The sequence below is a fragment of the Diadema antillarum genome, unplaced genomic scaffold (assembly GCF_040938485.1).
Source record: "Diadema antillarum isolate AM-2024a unplaced genomic scaffold, OU_Dant_1.0 seq00000979_RagTag, whole genome shotgun sequence".
In the NCBI taxonomy this organism is placed as follows: domain Eukaryota; kingdom Metazoa; phylum Echinodermata; class Echinoidea; order Diadematoida; family Diadematidae; genus Diadema; species Diadema antillarum.
The window spans coordinates 353731-374257 of record NW_027271819.1 but is presented as its reverse complement, the minus strand read 5'-3'; the positions used below and the strand labels follow the sequence as shown (position 1 = coordinate 374257).

Below are 20527 nucleotides of genomic sequence, written 5' to 3'. Positions count from 1 at the left end.
TTATTACAAAACTTGTACTCTTAGGTATGAATTCACGAAGGTGGTTTAAATTTAGACCATGGTTTATGCAATTCCCTCTGCGTAAATGCATGTGACAGCTTGCATACACTGGCAGATGCTCAATAACATTAACAATCGCTCGTTGATCAGCACTTGTCAAAGGTACACCCATTTTACGCTTATTTTGTACCATGGTCTAAATTTAAACCACCTTAGTGAATTTGGGCCTTAGAGCCAAAAATCAACTTTTCTATCAAAATGAAAGACCACTTGACTAACCACTTTCAGAAAGCAGGGGGAATAATTGCTACCCATAACATATGTCAGTCAAGTTGATGGAATGTGTTGTTTTCATTTTTTTAATGATTTTTTGTAGTAATCCCTTTATATTTTCTTGATATTGTTATCCACGTACATCATAAATTACATGTACATGTATAACATTCAGGCTCTTCTGCATGGGATTATACTATTTGTACAGCTTGTGCAAGCCGAACAGACCAGGGGCAGAGCAGCCAGTCAGAGGCAACAACAGCACCAATCGGCAACTGCCATGGCACTGGTTTTCAAGACCACAGTGCTCCTTCAATACCAACACTTGGTCCCCACCGTGATACTTGTCTGCAAGGGCACAGCACCCCGTCAATGGCAGGAACAGTGCCACTTGCTCCCTACCATGGTACTCTGCAAGGGCACAGCACCCCTCCACTGGCAGTGACAATGCCACTTGTTCCCAAGCAATTAGTCTTCAAGGGCAGAGCACCCCTTCAATGACAGCGACAGCATCATCATGTAATTTCCACTATGGCACTGGTCTACAAGGGCAGAGCACCCCTTCAATTTCAGGAATAGTACCACAAAAGGTATCCACCCAGATTCTATGGCAACAACTGCAGATAAGAAAAAAAAATGGTTTAGTGCTTCAAAAGAATTCTTAAATGTGAGCTAGGGATGAAAATCATGAACCTTAAATGTTTATCTGTATTTATTTCATGGTAAGTATTGGGTATTGTAAAATTTAAAAAATGTGGACAATAGTTTTATCAAAATTGTTACTAGAATAAACCATCACTGGGACAATATTGCAAACTATTTAAATGCTGTGCTTTGCAGTGCAACTGAAGCATACATGTGCATCAAATGTGATGATTTTAGCATATTTTTAATCACTGCGCCCAATGTTAAAAAGTGACTTTAATTGTCCCACTCAAGGTACTGGTCTTCATGTGGAGAGAACCCCTTCAATGGCAGCTACAGCACCACTTGGTCCCCACCACGGCACTGGTCTGCAAGGGCAGAGCACCCCTTCAATGACAGGAACAGTACCACTTGGTATCCACCCAGGTACTGTTTTTTCAAGTGCAGAGCACCTCTTCAATGGCACTTACAGCAACACTTAGAACACCTTGCTAACATTTGCGGATGAAGAAAACAAACTGTTGCCGTGCTTCAAAGTAGTTTCTAACTATGAGTTAGGGATAAAAAATCACCAACGTGAAAATATTAATCTCTATTCAATCAGTGTTAAGTACAGGGTATTGTAAGATAAACAAACAGTTAACAATAGTTGAATAAAAATCGTTTCTAGAATAAACCATCACTGTGACAGTTTAATGAGAAAATTAGTACTATCTCCTGTTTGTGGTTTTGTTGCAAAATTTTTGTTGCTAAGGTGTTTCGTGACACAAATAAACCATACATGTGCGATAATATGAGCATTTCTTTTTGATCACTACTCCCAATGTTAATAAAGTGGCTGTAATTGTCCCTCCAAAGGAACTGCAAGGGTACCACTCTACCCAAGGATACCACATTGTCAGGTGTCATCTGTTCCTGCATTTACTTTTTTTTCATGTTATAGGTCAATTGCAATTATAGCGAGAATGGACAAATATGACATTGCCAAGATATGATGTGTAGCAGATGTGAACAGCAGGGCTTAATTGGCAGATTCACAAGAATGCACTCATCATGAATCCATGTCAATATTCTTATGATCAATGCAGTGATATTTTTTATTAGCCTTATTCTTCATTCAAATTTTTGTATTTTGTATTTCCCTCACAGCATAAGCATTTTGTTTATCTGCCATAAATCTCAGAAACCAAAAAATAAGTTGAGAATATCAAACCAGCCCTTGAGTTTTCTTTAATGATTCTCATCTTCATCTATTCCATGCCTGTCAATTTACCATTTCAGCATAACACACCTGACTTTTTTCCCCAAAACTTCATCCATGCTTTTAATTTCTCATTTGCTGCATAGCTGCCAGCTTTCCAGAATTTTCTTTAATTAGTAGTGCTGAGCCTGGAAACATAATTCTGGTTCTCCTTTACTGTAAATATCATAATGTTGTTTTAAATAGGAAATGTACGTTGTAATTGAAAGTGTACAAGTGGATTTCTACCTAGAATTTGGTACAGTGTTGTTTTGATTGGTTCATGTTGACGGCTGCGCTATTGTACAAATGTCAATGTTGCTAAGATACAATATAACCCAACATTCTTGCTTTCTTTTCCTTTCCCTACCCTTGCCTTGTTGAACTTATTGTGGCTCGTCATGTTTTTTTTTTATTCATTTTTGTTTTGTGTGTGAAATTTCCCTATTCCCCACATGCACACAGCCAAATACTAGTAAGGCTAAGAACACACGTAAAATGCATTGCAGCGCAGTACTGTAAAAATTTCTAAGAAATCCATGTAGGAATTAGAAGCTTTAGTAATTCATTTCTTGTGACTCTGTGGCCATCAAGGAATACATTCCACTGGTGGATTTTTCAGCTGAGTGCATTATGTTCTCTTGAAAAATTTGTGTGTTATCAAATTCATTTTGGAAGGGAAGCTAGTGTGTTTTTGCTCCCTGGACATGAATGTTCTAATTACCAGGGGCCCATTGCATAAAAGTTACTATTGTGGTAACTTTGCCATCCAATGGTAACTACCATGGCAACAATACTCAACAGCCAATCAAAATCAAGAATTCCATGGGAGTTTCCACTGGATGGCAAAGTTACCATAATAGTAACTTTTATGCAATGGGGCCCAGCAGTGGTGGTGGTTGTTGTTGTTGTTGTTTTTGTTTTTGTCTTGCCTGCGTAGCGGAAGCAAGACATAGGTGTCACTGTAGTTGTTGTCATCGTCGTCAACTCATTAAAGGTCAAAGGTCCATAAACTTATGTTGAAATGTACTCAACTCACAAACTGCAGCATGCAGGTGAGATGTTGCTTGGCATTTGCCTTTTTATTTTTTTAGTCGAAATATGCCATGATACCACATGTTGAAATGGACACTCTACCGCATGCTTTTGTTGTGACATGCTGTTGAACTGTGGCTAAGACTTGCTTTTGCAATGCAATGATGCTGCATTTGCTGGATTTCTACTGCTTGACAGACTTATTGCACATTTTTCTTATTTTAAATGCAGTTGTGATTTTCTCCATTTTTCTACTCTGCTTGTCATACTCTTTGCTACTGTATTCGTTTTAGCTACTGTAACAGTAGATACATGCTGCTCACACTATTGCTATCCCATGTTAATGGTAATGTTTTTAGATTACGAACATAATCACGTTATATCATCACTCTTGTTTGTACAAATTAATTTGTCATGTATTTGTGCTGTAAGCTCATTGTAGTGTCCTCTAACAAAATTCTGTTTATACATGTACTTCATCTACCAACTTATATTTTAATTTCAATTGAAGGTCAGTCATGTTTCTGTATTGTATGTTCTGATGATAGTAAGTCCTAAGTAATATTGTTGACACACAATTTGTACTATGTATACAACTTTGTATTAGTATCTACCGGCTACTGTTAATAAAAGTGTTCAAAAAAAAAAAAAAAAGAAGATAGTAATTGTACAGTGTTTCATGTGTAAAGATGTGTGTGATGGATGAGCGCACATGTTGTCATGTGGAGATTTTATTCTCATTTTGATTCACTAATATCCAGATTGCTAGATAAACAATAAGACAGTTTCAGTATTGCAAAGGGAAATGAAGTAAATGGTGTGGTAACTGAATGCTCACCATAACTTGTAAGTATTATACATGTTTTGTTTTTTTTTCTAATTTTAGAAAATTTTCTAATTGTTTAAGAAAAAAAATGTCACTCCACTTTTATCATTATTTTTTTTTATTTGGACGATGCATAGGAATACATGTACATAGGGTGTCACAACTATGCCCCTACTTTTTTTCTCTTTTTTCTCTTTTTCTTTTTACCACGGTAGTGGAACTAGAAAAAAGATGAAACCCAAAGTATGAGCGTGATAAGTCCTTTCTTTTTCCCCCGCTGAAGGCCTTTTGATTATTACTATTATTTTTTTTTTTGCATGTTAGTTGATGTGACACGGAAGTGGCAACAAAAGAATAAAGTGTCCCCTTTTTTATTTTATCATCATTATATATTTATTTTTTATTTATTTATTTTTTTTTTGGGGGGGGGGGGGGAGCTGGGCACCGGCGATGTAAAATCCCGAAATTGGCGTAATTTGGCACTACTTTACAAGGTTGATAGCAGCAAGAAATAAGAGATGCATAATTTTCTTTACAATGTTGACAAAATTCCAGTACACACTGGTACAAGTCACCTCACATAAGCACTTTAAAAATAAAGATCAATACTGTATTGCATATAAAAAGTAAAAGTAATCGTTTGCTTCATTTAGCGATGTCACTATATACATTCGCTTGCCAGAGCAATCTGTCAAATTCTTAGTGTAATTTGTTTGGCACTAAGTGAACTGTAATAAAATATGAAAAGTCATAGGTATATACACCGTACATTAAAATCACAAACATGTTGAATTTTTCAGTTAGAAAACAGTAAATATTGTAATACGCAAAGACCCAACCAACGTGTGCCTTCGAGTCTGCAGAAAAGTTCGTTGACCCATATTGAGCGCCTGTGTAAGCATACCCATACGAGACGGTGCTTACGCTACGCGTTCACCTACTGTGCGCGGATGAAGCGACGTATCTAAGCGTATACGTCTGTTTACAACCAGACGCGCAATAGACTTGATGGCATGAACCGACGCCAAACCTCCTCGCGCGCTGTAACGGGCAGAAAAGCACTGTCCCAAATTTCAACCTAATTTTCCCCACGTCAATACTCACTGCATGCAGATAATCATGTTATTAATTTACAATGGTTAGAAAGAACAGGTCTTGGGCGTTCTTGTGGTGTAACGTTTGTCTAGATTAACAGTCGATAACTACGTGATTTCATCCGTTGAAAAAGTCCATATTTTCAAACGCGTTTTTCTCCGATTCACATTTGCGCACTTGCGGGTCGGAAACGTCGGTTCATGTTTTCACCGACGTATTGTACGTCATGCATGCCTACGAAATACCACGCAACACTTTACACGCCAATGCTTACGCATTAGTACGCTACACTGCGCCAGTCCGACGAAAAATCATTTCAGGCTCGATCGAAGGATTTTTCATAGACACCTTAATCTTTTCTAATTCTTGCAATTATGTGCTTCCGTCAAAGTTTGTTTGTTTGTTTGTTTGTTTTTTTTTATGAGAATGGGCCAGGCCTATGCGGTACCCACTTAGCCGAGTTGGAGTCCAGAGTTGTGCCGAGTTGGGCGAGCTTGAACTCGCGTGAACTCGCGTGAAATTTGTCAGTTTTAATGAGCGGCGCATGAGTGATCTACGAGGCAATATCGACTTTACTACGATAGCGGTACGAGTGATCCGAGCGTGATACGAGTCACACCGATATTGGGGCGAGTTGTGATGACCTGTGTACGACTTAAATCGAGCTTTCATCGAGTTATAATGAGCTTGTTACGAGCCCGTTACGAACCCGTTACGAGTCCGTTATGAGTTCGCGCAATCCCTGTGAAATGTGAATAATTCCACATCAATAGGTCAGTTCAATGCACTCTGAATAAACGAACACAAATCTCGTAAGTCGCAGAGCTCGATCGAAACTCGCGCTTAGTTCGAGGGCAACTAGCCCTTACACATACTTGTGTAGGGTCGTAGTGCTCGTATTGCACTCTTCAAAACTCGAGCAGAACTCGCGTATAATACTTGAAGGTGGCGAGTTACGAAGAGTTCATCGCGAGCTTCGTCCGAGTATTGAGAGTTTGTTACGAGTAGTACGAGTATATTACGAGTTTAAAAGAGTTCAACACAAGTTAGTTCGAGTTAGGGGAAATTTTGAACATGTTCAAAAATTTAAGAACCATTCGCGAGTTCACGGGGAGTTTTGCAGATTGACTACGAGTGCCCCTTTGAGGCAACTCGCCACAACTCGCCAAAGCTCGCACTGTAACTCGGCTAAGTGGGAACCCTGCTAAGTACAAGTTATAACAGTAACATACCTCACCTATTGCTCTTTGTCTATACCATTCGATAAAAGAGAGAAAATCATCGTTTTAAAATCAATTTTCAAACCGGGTCAACCCGACCCAAAATCGAATTACGAGCGCGGGCTAGCTACTTACATGTAACTTACACATGTATCGCATGCATGTAGTACGTACGTGGACCGGAGCTTGCGAGTGTTATACGCATGCATACGCTGCGTTTTCATTTATTTTTATGAAAGTAATGAACTAATTGGAACGAAATTTTGCACAGGTGTTACTGCAATCATACCCAAACTCCATGCTAACTATGAGACCAATTGCTGCAGGTTTACAAATGTGGGCTAATAAACTCTAAGCAGGTCACAGTGTGAAAGTTGTGATCGGCTCATTCTACATTTAAGGTGGGACAGCTCAATCTACTACTGTGACAGACGTCGGTGGATGATGTAGGTCGCCAAGAAGTTGATGAAAGCGAAGATGAGGATGAAACCGAGTGAGATGAAGACTATCGAAAATGAGTTCGTGACGTCATACAGGCGACCTGAAAGGAACAATTGATTTTAGGAAGGAGAGGTCAATATGAATTAACTTTATATAGGCCCTACTCTTACACTACAATGGTTTCTCTTGTCTTTTGATGCAACTGCACTGGATATGTATTACCTGTTAAGTTTACCCACTTTGTGCAAAGGTTTGGATGTTTTTTTTTTTTTTTTTACTATCGTGTTTAATATAGATACGCCTCACTCAGGTTACAGTAAAGTAGAATTGACCTCCACTGAAGCAGCACATTAGTAAATGATATAAGGCTTTTCACTTTTTGTTTCGAGGTTTTAGTGCTATCGTGATGAAAATTGTGTGGATCACGTGACAATTTGATCTCATCTTGGTCTCAGATTGGAATGACATGCAACATATTTTCTGATCCACACCCTTTTTTAAGAGGATGAGCGCATTTGGAAGGATGGTTTCTTATTGATTTTTTAGTTGTTGTTGCTGTTACTTGATGACAGGGTGATTTTTCCTCCGTCTGTTCATATCATCTTCCTCATTGTCTGGAGATGGCTCATAAATACTACTTTTTACTGTAATCAATTCAATTAACAATACCTGATGACGTGTCGCCTGCAATAGCTCCAGCTCCTATAAGGAAAGAAGACACAGCTAGAGCTGTGGGAATGTTTGCTTCATTGCGTACTGTCATGTTCATCGTCGTTATGACGGAGGCGTCGAGGATAAATATCACGAGGCCTTGAATGAAGGCAAGCAGCGCTTGGAACGCGTAAGCGTCCGTCAGCGAGTTGACAAAGAATGACACGGCGCCTAGAAGGCAACAGCTCATGAAGAGGATGAAATTACAGTCGAAGCGGAGAAGAATAAGAAAGGCGAGTCTACCGAAGATTCCTCCAAAGCCGGCGATACTTGACAGAAATACGGCGTTTGAGATGTCGATACCTAACTCCGTGGCATGGGGGACGAGAAGAAGCATCCAGGCATACAACACGTAGCAGCAGAGAAATAAGGCTGGTGACACGAAAATGAACAGGGGCTCAGCGTTACTTACTACCAACTGAAGTCTCGTCAACAGTGATGAGTGCTTAGTTCTTCCATTTGATGACTGGGTGTCAGAAACAGCGGACGAGCTAGAATCGACTGTTTCTTCCTCAGAGTGGGAATGCCACTCTAGATTATTCGAGTCTTCTGAGGGAGAAGGTTCTCCAGTTATGGAGTTGTAGTCCATGGGAGGTCTGAGCGTAGCCCCGCATACTATGGCATTCAGGCAGATGGCGCCGAGGATCGTGAAAGCACCGCCGTACCCATACGCCTCCATACTCCTTTCTATAATGACCGGCATGCACACGGCGCCGAGTGTGGTTCCGTACTGACTCACCGCGTTGTAGACGACGAACGTCTCTGGGCAGTGTTCTTGGAGCGCCACGAAAGCAGGGTAACACGTTAGCGCCAGTCCCAAACCTTTCAAAAATTATAATGTAGAATTATAAATACAGAATGTACCTTTGAAACAACATCATAAATACGAAAAAAAAATGTTATGCTTCCATTTCTCAATATTTCATATAGACTAGTTACTCATGAGCGTTTCTTTTGGTAAATTATTGGTCGGTTGTTTCATTTGTTTGTTTGGTTTTTTTTTTTGGTTAAAAAAATCGAATAATCTTTACATTTTGTCAGAAGAGAGAAATATGATCATGTTTCTTTTCGATTTATTGGGGCTGACTATAATATCAAAGTCAAGCGCTTCTTCCAATAGTTTTCGTATTATTTTCTACAATTTGCACTGTGAGCATATGTTAGGACTGCATGGCTTTGTACTAATTCCATTTTACTGTCTGAATGCTTTTAGAGTTTAAGTACACACACACACACACACATACACACGCACATGCACGCACACAAAGGCTTGAGTTTGTTTTGGTCTGTATGTGGGCAAGTTCTCTGCTTTAAAATCCTCTCTGGTAAATATTCGGGTAACGATTCGCGTTACCGCCAAAATACAAAGCACCATTGCAGAGCCTGTCACAGGTGGATGAATTGTGGGATAGGTCGGTTACTTTCGATTCCCTAGCTCGCATCTTCATCCACGTAATGTAATACAATCAGTGCCTGCATTTCTTTCATTACTCTCCCTCTTTTCGTGGATTTGAATGTGTCATAAAAGGAGTTCAAAGGTTTCTATATTTGACTTTTTTTTTCTTCGTCAAACGAGGATTGCAAACGATGATTTGATTTTCAAAAATACTTCTGCAGTGGCGGATACAGGGGGAGCGCATCGGGCGCTCCCCCCTTATTTTTTTTTTTTTTTTTGTTAAGACAAACGATATAAAAAGGGAGTGAGTGCGCCCCCTATAATTTTGTAAAGGCGACCCTCTTTACGGAATTCCTGGAACCGCCCCCTGCCTGGATGACAATGATTAATATTAATGGTTTGATTGGTTGACAAGCTCTCGGAGCAGGCCCTGCACGTAAACGCGCCGTGCTTCTTCCCAGACTCATTCCGGTCACAATTAAAGGAAACCAAAACCCAAAGAGAAATGTGGATTGAGTGAAAGCAGCAACACTGATTAGAAGACATTAATAAAAGTTAGAGGAAAATCGGACAACCGATGCAAAATTTATGCATTTTTCAAGTTTTGGTATTGGAACCACTGGATAAGGAGACTACTTGAGTTTATGACATCATTGTATGGACAACACCAAAATTTTTATAACTTTTGCATCGATTGTTCGATTTTCCTCAAACTTCCACTGATGTTTTAGAACTACTAATGTTGCTGCTTTCACTCAATCCACATTTCTCTTTGGGTTTTTGTTTCTTTTAAACGAAATGTGTTGGCGCATCGGTCTGGCGAGCGAGATATACAGGTACATGTAATAAAGCCCAGCCCGGTTCCAGGGCTATTGAGTATTGACTATTGAGTATTGGCATCCCGAATTATGGTTGGACTTAGACGAAGCAGTATTATTAATTTCCCTCTTCATTTGCCCTATAGCATAATTATGATCATAGGTAGGGGTACCTATGTATAATTGATAATGATTTTCACTATGGTAAATATAAATCTTATTCATCTTCTCATCATTATTATTCCATCATTATTCTCTTCATTATCATCATCATTATCATCGCATTCACGATCATGCATACCATCTTTTTTGATACTTACCCGTGACAATCAACAGTGCAGCAAGAAGGTAAACTTCGTCAACCAGCGGAACTAGCAGCAGCGATACACCGCACAGAAGCCCGCCAAGCACCGCTAGGACTCTCCTTTGTATCACGCGTAACAGAACCATGACTGCAGGTGCTGGAGAACATAACATTAATAAACAAGATTACCTGAAATGTCAGTGTAGATCCGTCTGCATAATTTGGGGAAGATGTTTGCTTTTGTGTGTGTGTGCAAACCCAACGCCGTCAGCTTGCAAGTGTTGTGATGCAAAACAAAAGGATATCAGCATGTAATAAAGAAACAATTTCAGCCAGAGATAAGTGCCAAGAAACAGTTCGTAAATACACGAGTAGACTATAGAGGTCAACATAGACCATGATAATAAATATGACAATATTATTGATAAAACTGATGTATTCAGAACAGTTCTGTATTGTTGCATACGTCCATTGTGTTCGTTACAGTGCACGGTCGTGCAATATAACTATGAATAGGTCTTGGAAGACTCAGTAATAGAGATATTGTACACTGTGTCTACTTTAACAATTGTTGCACTATGCATTTTAATAATAACAAATCCTGTGAGTGAGAGAGAGAAGAGATGATAAAAGAATACGTGAATATATGATTTCTGCTTTTAGATTTAAAGGGGAAAATCCAGTCCAAATATAAGTTAGTCTGATAAAAAAAAGTACAATCTTACGAGTTCAGGGGTAAAAAATTTGACTGAAATCGGATGGAAAATAAGGGACACGACATGAAAATGCTAATGAGTGAGCTATAGCCATGTCATTTACCTCACAATTTTCCATTGGAAAAAAAAATGACGAAAATTCAATGTGTATGTCATAAGAAGTCTGAAACATGATGTCATTCCTGGTTCAATAACTTCAGAATAGTGCAGATCAGTTAGATATATTAGGAATTGAGCCTCGGGCATAATTTCGTGTGAATGAGATACTAAAAATGTCCACAATTCCATGTACAAACAGTATGACAAGTTGTAATATGGTCACTTTGCTATGTGCAGATTTATATTGACTGTTCACGACCTGTTTCCTGACAAATTAGCGAAACTACAAAATGTCATAACTTCCTTATTTCTAACGAGATTTCGATCAAAATGTTACCGTTGACGTGGTTGAATTCGTTGAAGGGCGAGTTTCTGGTTCCTTCTCCGCCTGCTATTATTCTAGTAGGCCTATTACTGAGCTGTAGATCTGCGACGCGACGGTAATTACAACGCTAGTAGGCTAAAAATGTTCTTCTGCACATGCGCGAGTCAGCTGTTTCCATTGTTCAACCGGGGAGGCTGCGTCGTCTTTGCGCTCCTGTCGTAGATCTAAAGCTCGTTAACACTATCTCGTGAGATCTTAATGAATGTATAGCTACATCTTTTCCGTGCACTTTCTCTTTTCTTATCAAATGGCTACCCTTTCAGCCTTGTATCTACTCGTATCACATTCGACGTTTCTGAATTTCATGCAGAACATTAATCCTTACTATTTTTCCCATTTAGTCTCACTTCTAGAAGTCTCCGGGAATAGAAGAACAAAAAACAAAAACAAAAAAAACCCCTCTCTCATCGAGCAAAGCCTCTGTAGCCATGCACTTAAAATGGCCAATGATCCACCCTTTACTTCCTATAAAGAAGACCCTTTGGTGTCCCCACCCCTTCCTCAAAGGGGTGAGGGGTCAAGCGTCAGGCAGCGTCATTTGGAGCTTTAGATTTTCGCGACGCGGACGTTCAGAGGAAAAAAAAAACTATTCTGGGTATGCGTAAAATTGCATATCAAAATCGATGTGTGTCTTCTGAATTTTTCAGTAGCATTCTGGACCATTTTTGTGTCCGCTTAGTTCACTACTCAGAGAGCTAGTAGATACGCTGATAATGGGGGCGCCATGTTACTTTTTAGAGATTGCGTCCTCGCGTAAACCAGGGAGGTGAGACCTCCCTGTGTAAGCTGAAGCTACTTTACCACACAATGCCATGCAGGGAGAGCGGAGAACAGCCAACGCAATCGTCGTCTCAAACGTCCGCGTCGCAAATCTAAAGCTCCCTGTTATTGTCAGGAGAATGCGTTTAAAGCGACTTTCGAAGGACAAGACCAATTTTATCACTCAACCATGGCGAGAGAGCAAACGAATAAAAAGTGTGAATCGACCATACAGGCACAAATGTCTTTACTCACGGACGTAGCTCATGTCCGTTTCAGCTTTAAATTATCACTGTCTTTCTTTCATCTGCCTCCTCCTCCCCCCCCCCCCCCCCCATGGTCATAATGGGGGTAAAGACTGTTTGTATTAGACTGATGAAAGGTGTTTCATCCTCGACAGGCACGGTACCAAGAGACTAGGGAAGTGCCCACCCACCTTTTGATAGGACAATTTTGTTCTGCTTTTATTTTTGATATCTTAGCCATTTCGAAACATTTTTTGGGTGAGTATTTCTGGAATTTATGGATCATAACAAAATATTGTCTTTTTTCATATGTTATATTACACAATTACCATGAAGTTTTGACATCACAGAAACAAACATTCTCAACAGCATTCAATGACAGCAAAAATACAAGAAGTCTAATCCATTTTGGGACTCTACTCTCTAACATACGTTAACATCGATACACTCTAGAATCGAAAACAACAGAACATCAAAGTTATTTCATAAAAACCTATTTTCATCCAATAAACTTTAAACTCCTCTTAGAATTATTTACTCTGCAATATTTCATGTAAGTCGTTTCTAATTCTCTGAACAAAAAGTTAAAACCTGAATTCCCATCTCAACCAAAGCTATACCATCACAACAATGACGTTGGTTGTCAAAAAGGACACTAGTATTAATTTGGTTTATCATTTTGTATATCCAAGAAACAATAAAGTCCTTACCAGTGGTTACAGAGAAGAAGTAAATGAAGAAACTAAAAGACAGTTGGCGAATTAATGAGAAATTGAGATGAATCATTCAAAAATTGAGTTTTCATAGAAACGAACAGGAGAAGCAAATTGAACATTCGACCAATAAGGAATGAATTTCTAATGAACACCATACCCCAATATAAGAATGAGACAATGAAATGTCTTAGGAATTAAAGTTTGTCAGTAAATTAGATATACATAAAAAAACATGTTTTAGCAGAGAAATCAGTTAGAGTGACAAGCACAATGGCAGCGGCTTCACACTATGTAGTGAAGCAAAGGCTGCAGAGTATTTTGGAAGTTTGAGGAACTTTGAGAATAGTTGGTGACCACAGAGATAAAGTCAGGAGCTCCCCTTCCTTGGTACATCATGCCCCCTCCAAGTCAATCAACTAATCTTTATCGACGCTGAATGCACCATCGACCTACGCTGTAAATGTGATGAGGATCTGACTGTTATGACTGAATCGGCGAGCAGCAGCACATTCGACACTAGGAGAAACTGTGCGTCACGATATGTCGGGCATGCAGCGGGTACTGCTTTGTTCTTCAAATTCATGAAATCCTTCCGTCGAGATGTTTTCATTGCAACTGATTGACAAATTGCCCTACATCGACGTAAATAAGGGCAATTTGTCAATCAGTTGCAATGAAAACATCTCGACGGAAGGATTTCATGAATTTGAAAAACATGATGATGTTCTAGAGAGCATTGGTAGGCCCTATTTATTAATGTTGTCTGGTGCATACTGAAAACGGAAAAAGCATAGTTAAAAAAATCGACCATTGACCCTTGCCCAAAACATTGCCCCGGAGATCTCCCCCCCCCCCCCCCCCACCATACGTTTAGAAAACACACACACATACGCACACACACATACACACACACAATCACACACATTCCGCCGCCCCTGTTAAGGTGTACTCCTTAGGAAAATTGAACGTGGAATTGTGAAGTGCACGTCACCATATTCCCGGGGAAGAAATATTGATTACACTGTACAATGCACTCGCAGATCTGTCAAACATGTACCTCCCCACTCTGGCAAAAGGCAGCAGGTGACAAATGCGATATATTTCTTATAAATTAACAAATATTGCCCTGGCGATTCCAATGACATATCTAAATAGGATTGATTTCTACGCAATATTTTTTTCAAGGAAAACATCAATAAATCGAATTTGAGTAATTTATCATTAGGACAGTACGTATATGATTAATATATATGAAATGTAGAGGGCCTATAATAATGTATGTGCATATAGCCATTGCGACATTCGTAAATTTACAAACGTTTGCTATTTCCACAATTTACACAGAATGATAAACACTTTAACCATTTTTGTTGGCGATATACTATTCTAACTGTGTATCACATTCCACGTCACTTTCATTCAAAATTGTAATCATTACAATGATGGTATTGCTGTGGAAATGCTTAAAAATGGGGAGAGGTTTGGTCATTCACACCTAAGTCCGAGAATGCTTTTGGTTTGACATCGATTGATTGAAATCTATAGACATTTTATTTGTAGTTTTTGGAAAAATTGAAAATTAAGAAAATTGGGGGTTTTTTTTAGTTGTCATGGCAACAAGCTATTTTCGAACTTAGGCTGTGGATAGTTTGTGATTTGTTCAGTAAAAACCATTTGGAGAAAAAAACAAACATACTTCAGTCTAATTAAAATGAAAATAAAGCCAGCTATTCAATGAAACGTCCAGTTTTCATTCAATGTTAACATAGGTCAATGTTCACTTGGGTAGCCATATTGATGACGTCATCTGCGTATTTTCTCGAGGAGGAATTCCATGTAAATTTTAGTTGTTATGTTGTGAGGATATATTTATGTTTAAAAACATCGATTTTTATGCTTGTTGCACGATAGTTACCACTTGATCCCCGAATCCTCGCATCAGGTCTGGTTCTTCAAATTCATGAAATTCTTCCGTCGAAATGTTTCATGCAACTACATCGACGTAAAAATTTACATCGATGTAGGGTAATCTGTCAATTGTTGCAAGGTCTGGTTCTATTGTACCTTATACTTGTATTGTTTTGTGAGATTGTTTTCTAGATGTTTTGCTATCGTTTTCACAGTAAAGGGAAGACCAAAAGTTAACGCTTATCGGATGTCAGTTTGTATTTTTCCCTTTTTCTAGAAAAAAACAGCATCAGAACAAATAGCCCCTGTTTCTCACTTTAAATATGCTATCATCTGACACATTTGCACGGGTTATTACTCAGTACCATTCCAAAATAATGCGATTAATTATGATGATTATGGAATTGTACTAGCAATGTTAAAATGTAAGTCGAGAAAGATGCTCCATACAAAAAATATGAGATAAATACTCATATGACAACTTCCTTATTCCAGAGAAGAGATTTACTTTTTTCATTGGAATGAAATTTTCCACTGAGATATGAACATGACCATAGTGTGATATAATTATAATACAATCTGCTGTGTAGATAGCAATAGACATGCAGTGTTTACTGATATTGCCGTTCAATCGAATAGCGATATCGCAGGGTCCGTGTGTTCATCGTGTTGGTGAGTGTGACTTTTCACTCTGGTGAACGTAGTTTATGGTTCTTGGCTGACTTTGACATTCATATAATATCTGACGGTTTAAATACTGATTTTGATCTTTGGGATTACAATCCCGGGAATCTTCTACGTTATCATTATAAGCGGATGGTACGTTACTTTACTCCTATTACACAATGAAAGGGATCTTTACTTCCCTTGCGTGAAAAGTTGCATGATCAAGTGAAATAAAGATTTCCTCTCCTCCTCAAAATTACTGATTCAATTATGTCCTTCATAATCTATTGCCATGATATTTTGGAAGTATTCTGTATATTCATGGAGAAATCAAACAGTTTATTACGGAGCTGTTGAATCTGGACTCACCAAGAAGAAACATTAGGGAAGATGGCAAACTGCAAATGAATCCCATCGTTCGATGATCACTGTTAAAGCGAGCCACCATCTCCGGCAGGAGAACCCCGAAGGATTTTGCAAGACCAGCGTCAAGGAAGAGCAGTGTGAATTTGCTGAGAATGACGACGTATCTCCAACGATGTCTACTGTCTCTCCCGAAGCGGTTCGTTCCTGCGTTGTTGGTGGCCATTCTTGTTACTCCTCTTTTAGTTATGACACTCCCCCGGACACCCCGTACAATCAAGGAGGCGACCTCTCTAGTACAGTGGTGTTCGTTTCGCCAACGTCAAGCGAGCTTCGTGACGACTTGACAGAAAGATCGGTCTGTATCTGGTCATCGGGGATATGTTCCGCGGCGACTGCTTCTTGCTTCACGGAATCCCCTCCTATACGGAGGAGAGCTGATTTTAATTATCTATAAGACAATGAAAAGACTCCTCCAGACAGACGGATTTTTCTGTCTGCTTGACGAGTAGCATTGCACCGGGAGAGGACAAGTTACGTTTGAATAGTGAGAACGCAATACCTTAAATCACAGAATGTGCTATTCGTATTACCACTTTTTAATATTTCGAAGGTAGGGCCTTCATTCCATTCAAAAGAGCTGCGATACTCGTCCTCGTCAGCCTTCAGTAAACCAATTCATGCGCAGCTCGTGCTTACATTCAAAAAGAAATGGCAACTGTGCACTTCACAGCGACAGGACTGTGTACCAATTTACGGGCAGCCACCACATGGACACACACACACACACACACACACACACACACACGCACACACACACACACACACACATTTTGAAAATTGCAAGGGGTGACAAAAATGATCCTAAAATCATAACACATTAACCAAAATCAATGAACTTGTTGTCACTCTATTGGAAAAAGAACGGCCTTTCCAATAATATGCAAAATAATGACCTATTTGCAAAAATTTTGCTGAAATCCAAGATCTTAGGTGTTCAGTTCTTTTTTGGCCACCCTATGCATACATACATATGTGACCCTGCACCTCAAAACAAACAAAAAGTCGCCAGACATGAATTTTTAGTTAAGACCAGATTCTAAAAGAACAGACTTTAAGGTTTAAAATGATGTATAACTCAAATCAAATGGACTCTCCTAACCTATCTAAATATTGGAAAGAAAGCACAAACTCAGGAAAAGTGTGAACTGAGAAAAGAGGCTCTGAAGTACAGTGTCTATTCAAGCGCTTAATTTTTACCAAACCGTGCTGGCTGTGCGATGAATGGGACAAAAAACAGGAAGTAAACCACCAGAGTAACAACAATGAAGGGATTATCAGGTTAAACTGAAATTCAACATGCCTCATTAACATATTCTGTACATAATTAATGCAAACTTTCAAAGCAGTAGCCCTATCTTTTCAAAAGTTATTAGAGTTGAAAGTGAAGAGTGTGGACAAGGTTTTTCAGAAAGGAAAAAGGGATTCTAAAGACACACCTAATCACACTATTCTACCAAAAATGTTCGAGATAAACTGCTGAAAAACACACTTTCCTGCCCGTTTTATGATACCAAATTTTAGCATAATGTAAAAGAAGACCCGCTCATTCAGAAAATATGAAAAAGTCAAGTTCGGCTAGGTTGACCCATTTCACTTATTTTCAGTCCTCACGCAAAATCAGTGTGCGCGACTTTATGTTCGTTTTGAGGTGCACGGTCACATATACATATCACATGTAGTCCAGTCAATCTAGCGCTTTTTAGGGGGTAACCCACCACTAATTGCAACAGTAGGAATTTCACTGCAGTGCAAGTCGTTGAGGCCTTCTGAACACTACACTAAAAGTCAAAAAAAAAAATCCAGTGGGGCAAAATAGTAAAATTTGCATAATATGCAAATTAGCACCTGTAATGAGAGAACACTGACAGATCTCAGCTTTCCGTTATTCAATTCTAAAGATTTAAATGTATAAGCTTATATTTTGTAGGTCAATGAACACGATGGATACTTTCTTGAATTGGTCAGACAAAAATAATTTACATAAAATGCAAATTAGCGATAACTGTAAGAGTACATTCATAAAAACAGTATTCACGTTGACATAATGCAGTCAGTTGTCACGCCGTATGCAAATTAGGCATAATGAGGTTCCGTGTGCCAGTGTTTACTCGATGCGCATGACCGTCTCGCGAATTTGAGGTTTGCGAGACTCTGTACAAGCTCCTATACAGTTGCCATGCAGTTAGCGCTAGTGTATACGATTTCGACATGGTGGGGTGAGTCCAATTACCTGTTTCATACTCTTCATTTTGAAATAAAATTTGTCCATACTTAAAAATATTTTTTAATGTTTAATCTCTCGTTAAATTTACCTTATATTTTGCTCGTAGTTTTGATGTATTCGAAACATAAACCTCTAGTTTGCTGGATCCTGGCTGGTATAAAAATTTTCATACTCTATTTTTTTTTTAATTCGGCAGAGGAAGCATGTACCGATACTTGTTTTAAAAATCGAAAAGATGCAATGGTATGTAAGTTAATTAAACATTCGTTCAAAGTTGCGGAAGTTGCGATCGCCGAAGTCAAGATTTTTCCTACATATGGCGCGAAGCTTGGCGTATTTTGTTTGCATTCATAATATAGAGCAGCCAACATTGAAATGCAATTATCTGGGAGATTGTTCAATAACATGCTTCTGATTCTATGCTGGTTCATAATTGTTCATTTCCAGAGAGTCTTCTGTGGAATCGGGAGTGGAATTGCTCGTATCTGCAAGTAGTCAAACAAATGACAAATCCCTTAGAACACAAAGTGGCGATAACGAATCCTTAAATAATTATCCACGAAATTTTGACAGAATATGACAGAATAAACCTATTATAAACACGTTTCAGCCGAGTTTCAGTCTTCGAGACCCGACACAGGAAGTCAAAAAAATCACAGTAGCAGACGATGTGATGACGTCATGGGATCGTCGTTTCTGACCAATCACGATCCAGCATTGTACGAAGGCGCTAATGGACGATTTCGAACAAAGAGCGATGTGACTTACTGTTGTAATTTGCTGGATCCCATGAGGTATAAAAGATAGAGTGACTTGATTTTTCCATATTTTGAAAATAAGATAAACAAGTATCCTACATTTAGTTTGAAAGAGATGCAAGGTGGTTAAGAACGTATTTGACCCACTTCTTTCGGGTTAAAATTTTATATTTTCAACGCGTGAAATTACTCATATTTTTACCCTAATTCCCTTTCCAGTATTATCAAATCATTGTCATTGAATTAAACCTTGAGCTTTCTTCTTTCATTTAACGTAAAAATGAGCTGTAAATGTTATGCTGGGGCTGCATAACGATAGAAGAACACTGCACAGCTAATTATGTATTCATGACCGTTCCGAGCGTGCATACGTCCTCCGCGCTCTGTGCGAGATTCGCACGCCGTGACGACTGACTGTAATGCACGTTTTGCATATGGGGACGCGGGGTTAAGGGGGTAACTTTGGGCGCCTCCCAAGGGGCCGTTTTAAATGTACACCCCTTTTTACTATAAAGGTATTATAAACCAATGTCTCCTGTTTTGATTACATTGCATTTCTTGGAAACAAAAGTACCCTTGCTATAAGGCACGATCGAATTTTGACAGCATGTACGTTTGGAACATATGTATTCGCGTTATATGATATTATGTTTTCTATATTGCTAAGAGGATATAGGGCATTTCGGGGGCACACGCCACAGGATCGCCCTTCAATAAGCACCCTCTTTTTTGTGTAGATATTGTAAACCAAGTCTTCTTCTATCATTTCATGACTTTTCATTTATATAAGAGTGAATTTGCTGTATTGCCGGACCTACTTTTGAAACCATTCACGCTAGAACAACTGTATTTGCGTTGCTAATATCTGTATTTTGTAATAAGGGGGCGTGAGCGTAGGTGTGAATTTGGGCACTTCCCAAGGGATTTCTTTAGGATGTTCACCCTCTTGACAATATAGCTATGTAGAGCAATGTCTCCTCTATTGATTAGTTGTATTTCTTGGAAACAAAAGTGCCTTTGCTATACGGCACAATGGAATTTTGAAAACATATACGTTTGGAACATATGTATATATATATATAGATATATATTCGCGTTATATGATATTACTAGTATATGTTTTTTTATATTGCCGTGAGGGTGGAATATTTTTTGGTACATCCCACAGGGTTGCCATTTAATGTCCATCCTCTTCAATGTATAGATCTTGTAAAGGTAGGCCTCTTCTATCATTTCCATGACTTTTCATTGATAAAAAGTGTATTTGCTGTATTGCCGGGACTACTTTTAAAACCGTCCACGCTAGAACAACGGTGTTTGCGTTGCTAATTTATGTGTTTTGTATTAAGGGGGCGTGAGCGTAAGTGTAGTTTTGGACCATTTCCAAGGGATTGTCTTTTAATGTTAACCCTTTTGACAATATGGATATTGTAGAGCAATATCTCTTCTATCAAGTACAATGTATGTTTCAAAACAAAAGCGCCCTTGATGTACGGCACGATCGAAGTTTGAAAACATGTACATTTGGATCATTATAGTATATTCGCGTATGATCGGCAATAGTCACCATCACCACGATTACAAGCCCATAACCGGACCCCCCCCCCCCCCCCACACACAC

General features: G+C 39.0%; 1 protein-coding gene across 1 annotated transcript; it reads right to left on the bottom strand.

Annotated features, from left to right (window-relative positions):
• Positions 1-6753: 6753 nt before the first annotated feature.
• LOC139742082 (monocarboxylate transporter 3-like) lies at positions 6754-16087 on the bottom strand. The gene is made up of 4 exons (XM_071652646.1): positions 15868-16087; positions 10021-10161; positions 7445-8308; positions 6754-6875 (listed from the first exon to the last, which is right to left on the bottom strand). The coding sequence occupies exons 1-4, from the start codon at positions 16085-16087 to the stop codon at positions 6754-6756; spliced, it is 1347 nt and encodes a 448-aa protein (XP_071508747.1).
• Between the last annotated feature and the right edge of the window lie 4440 nt (positions 16088-20527).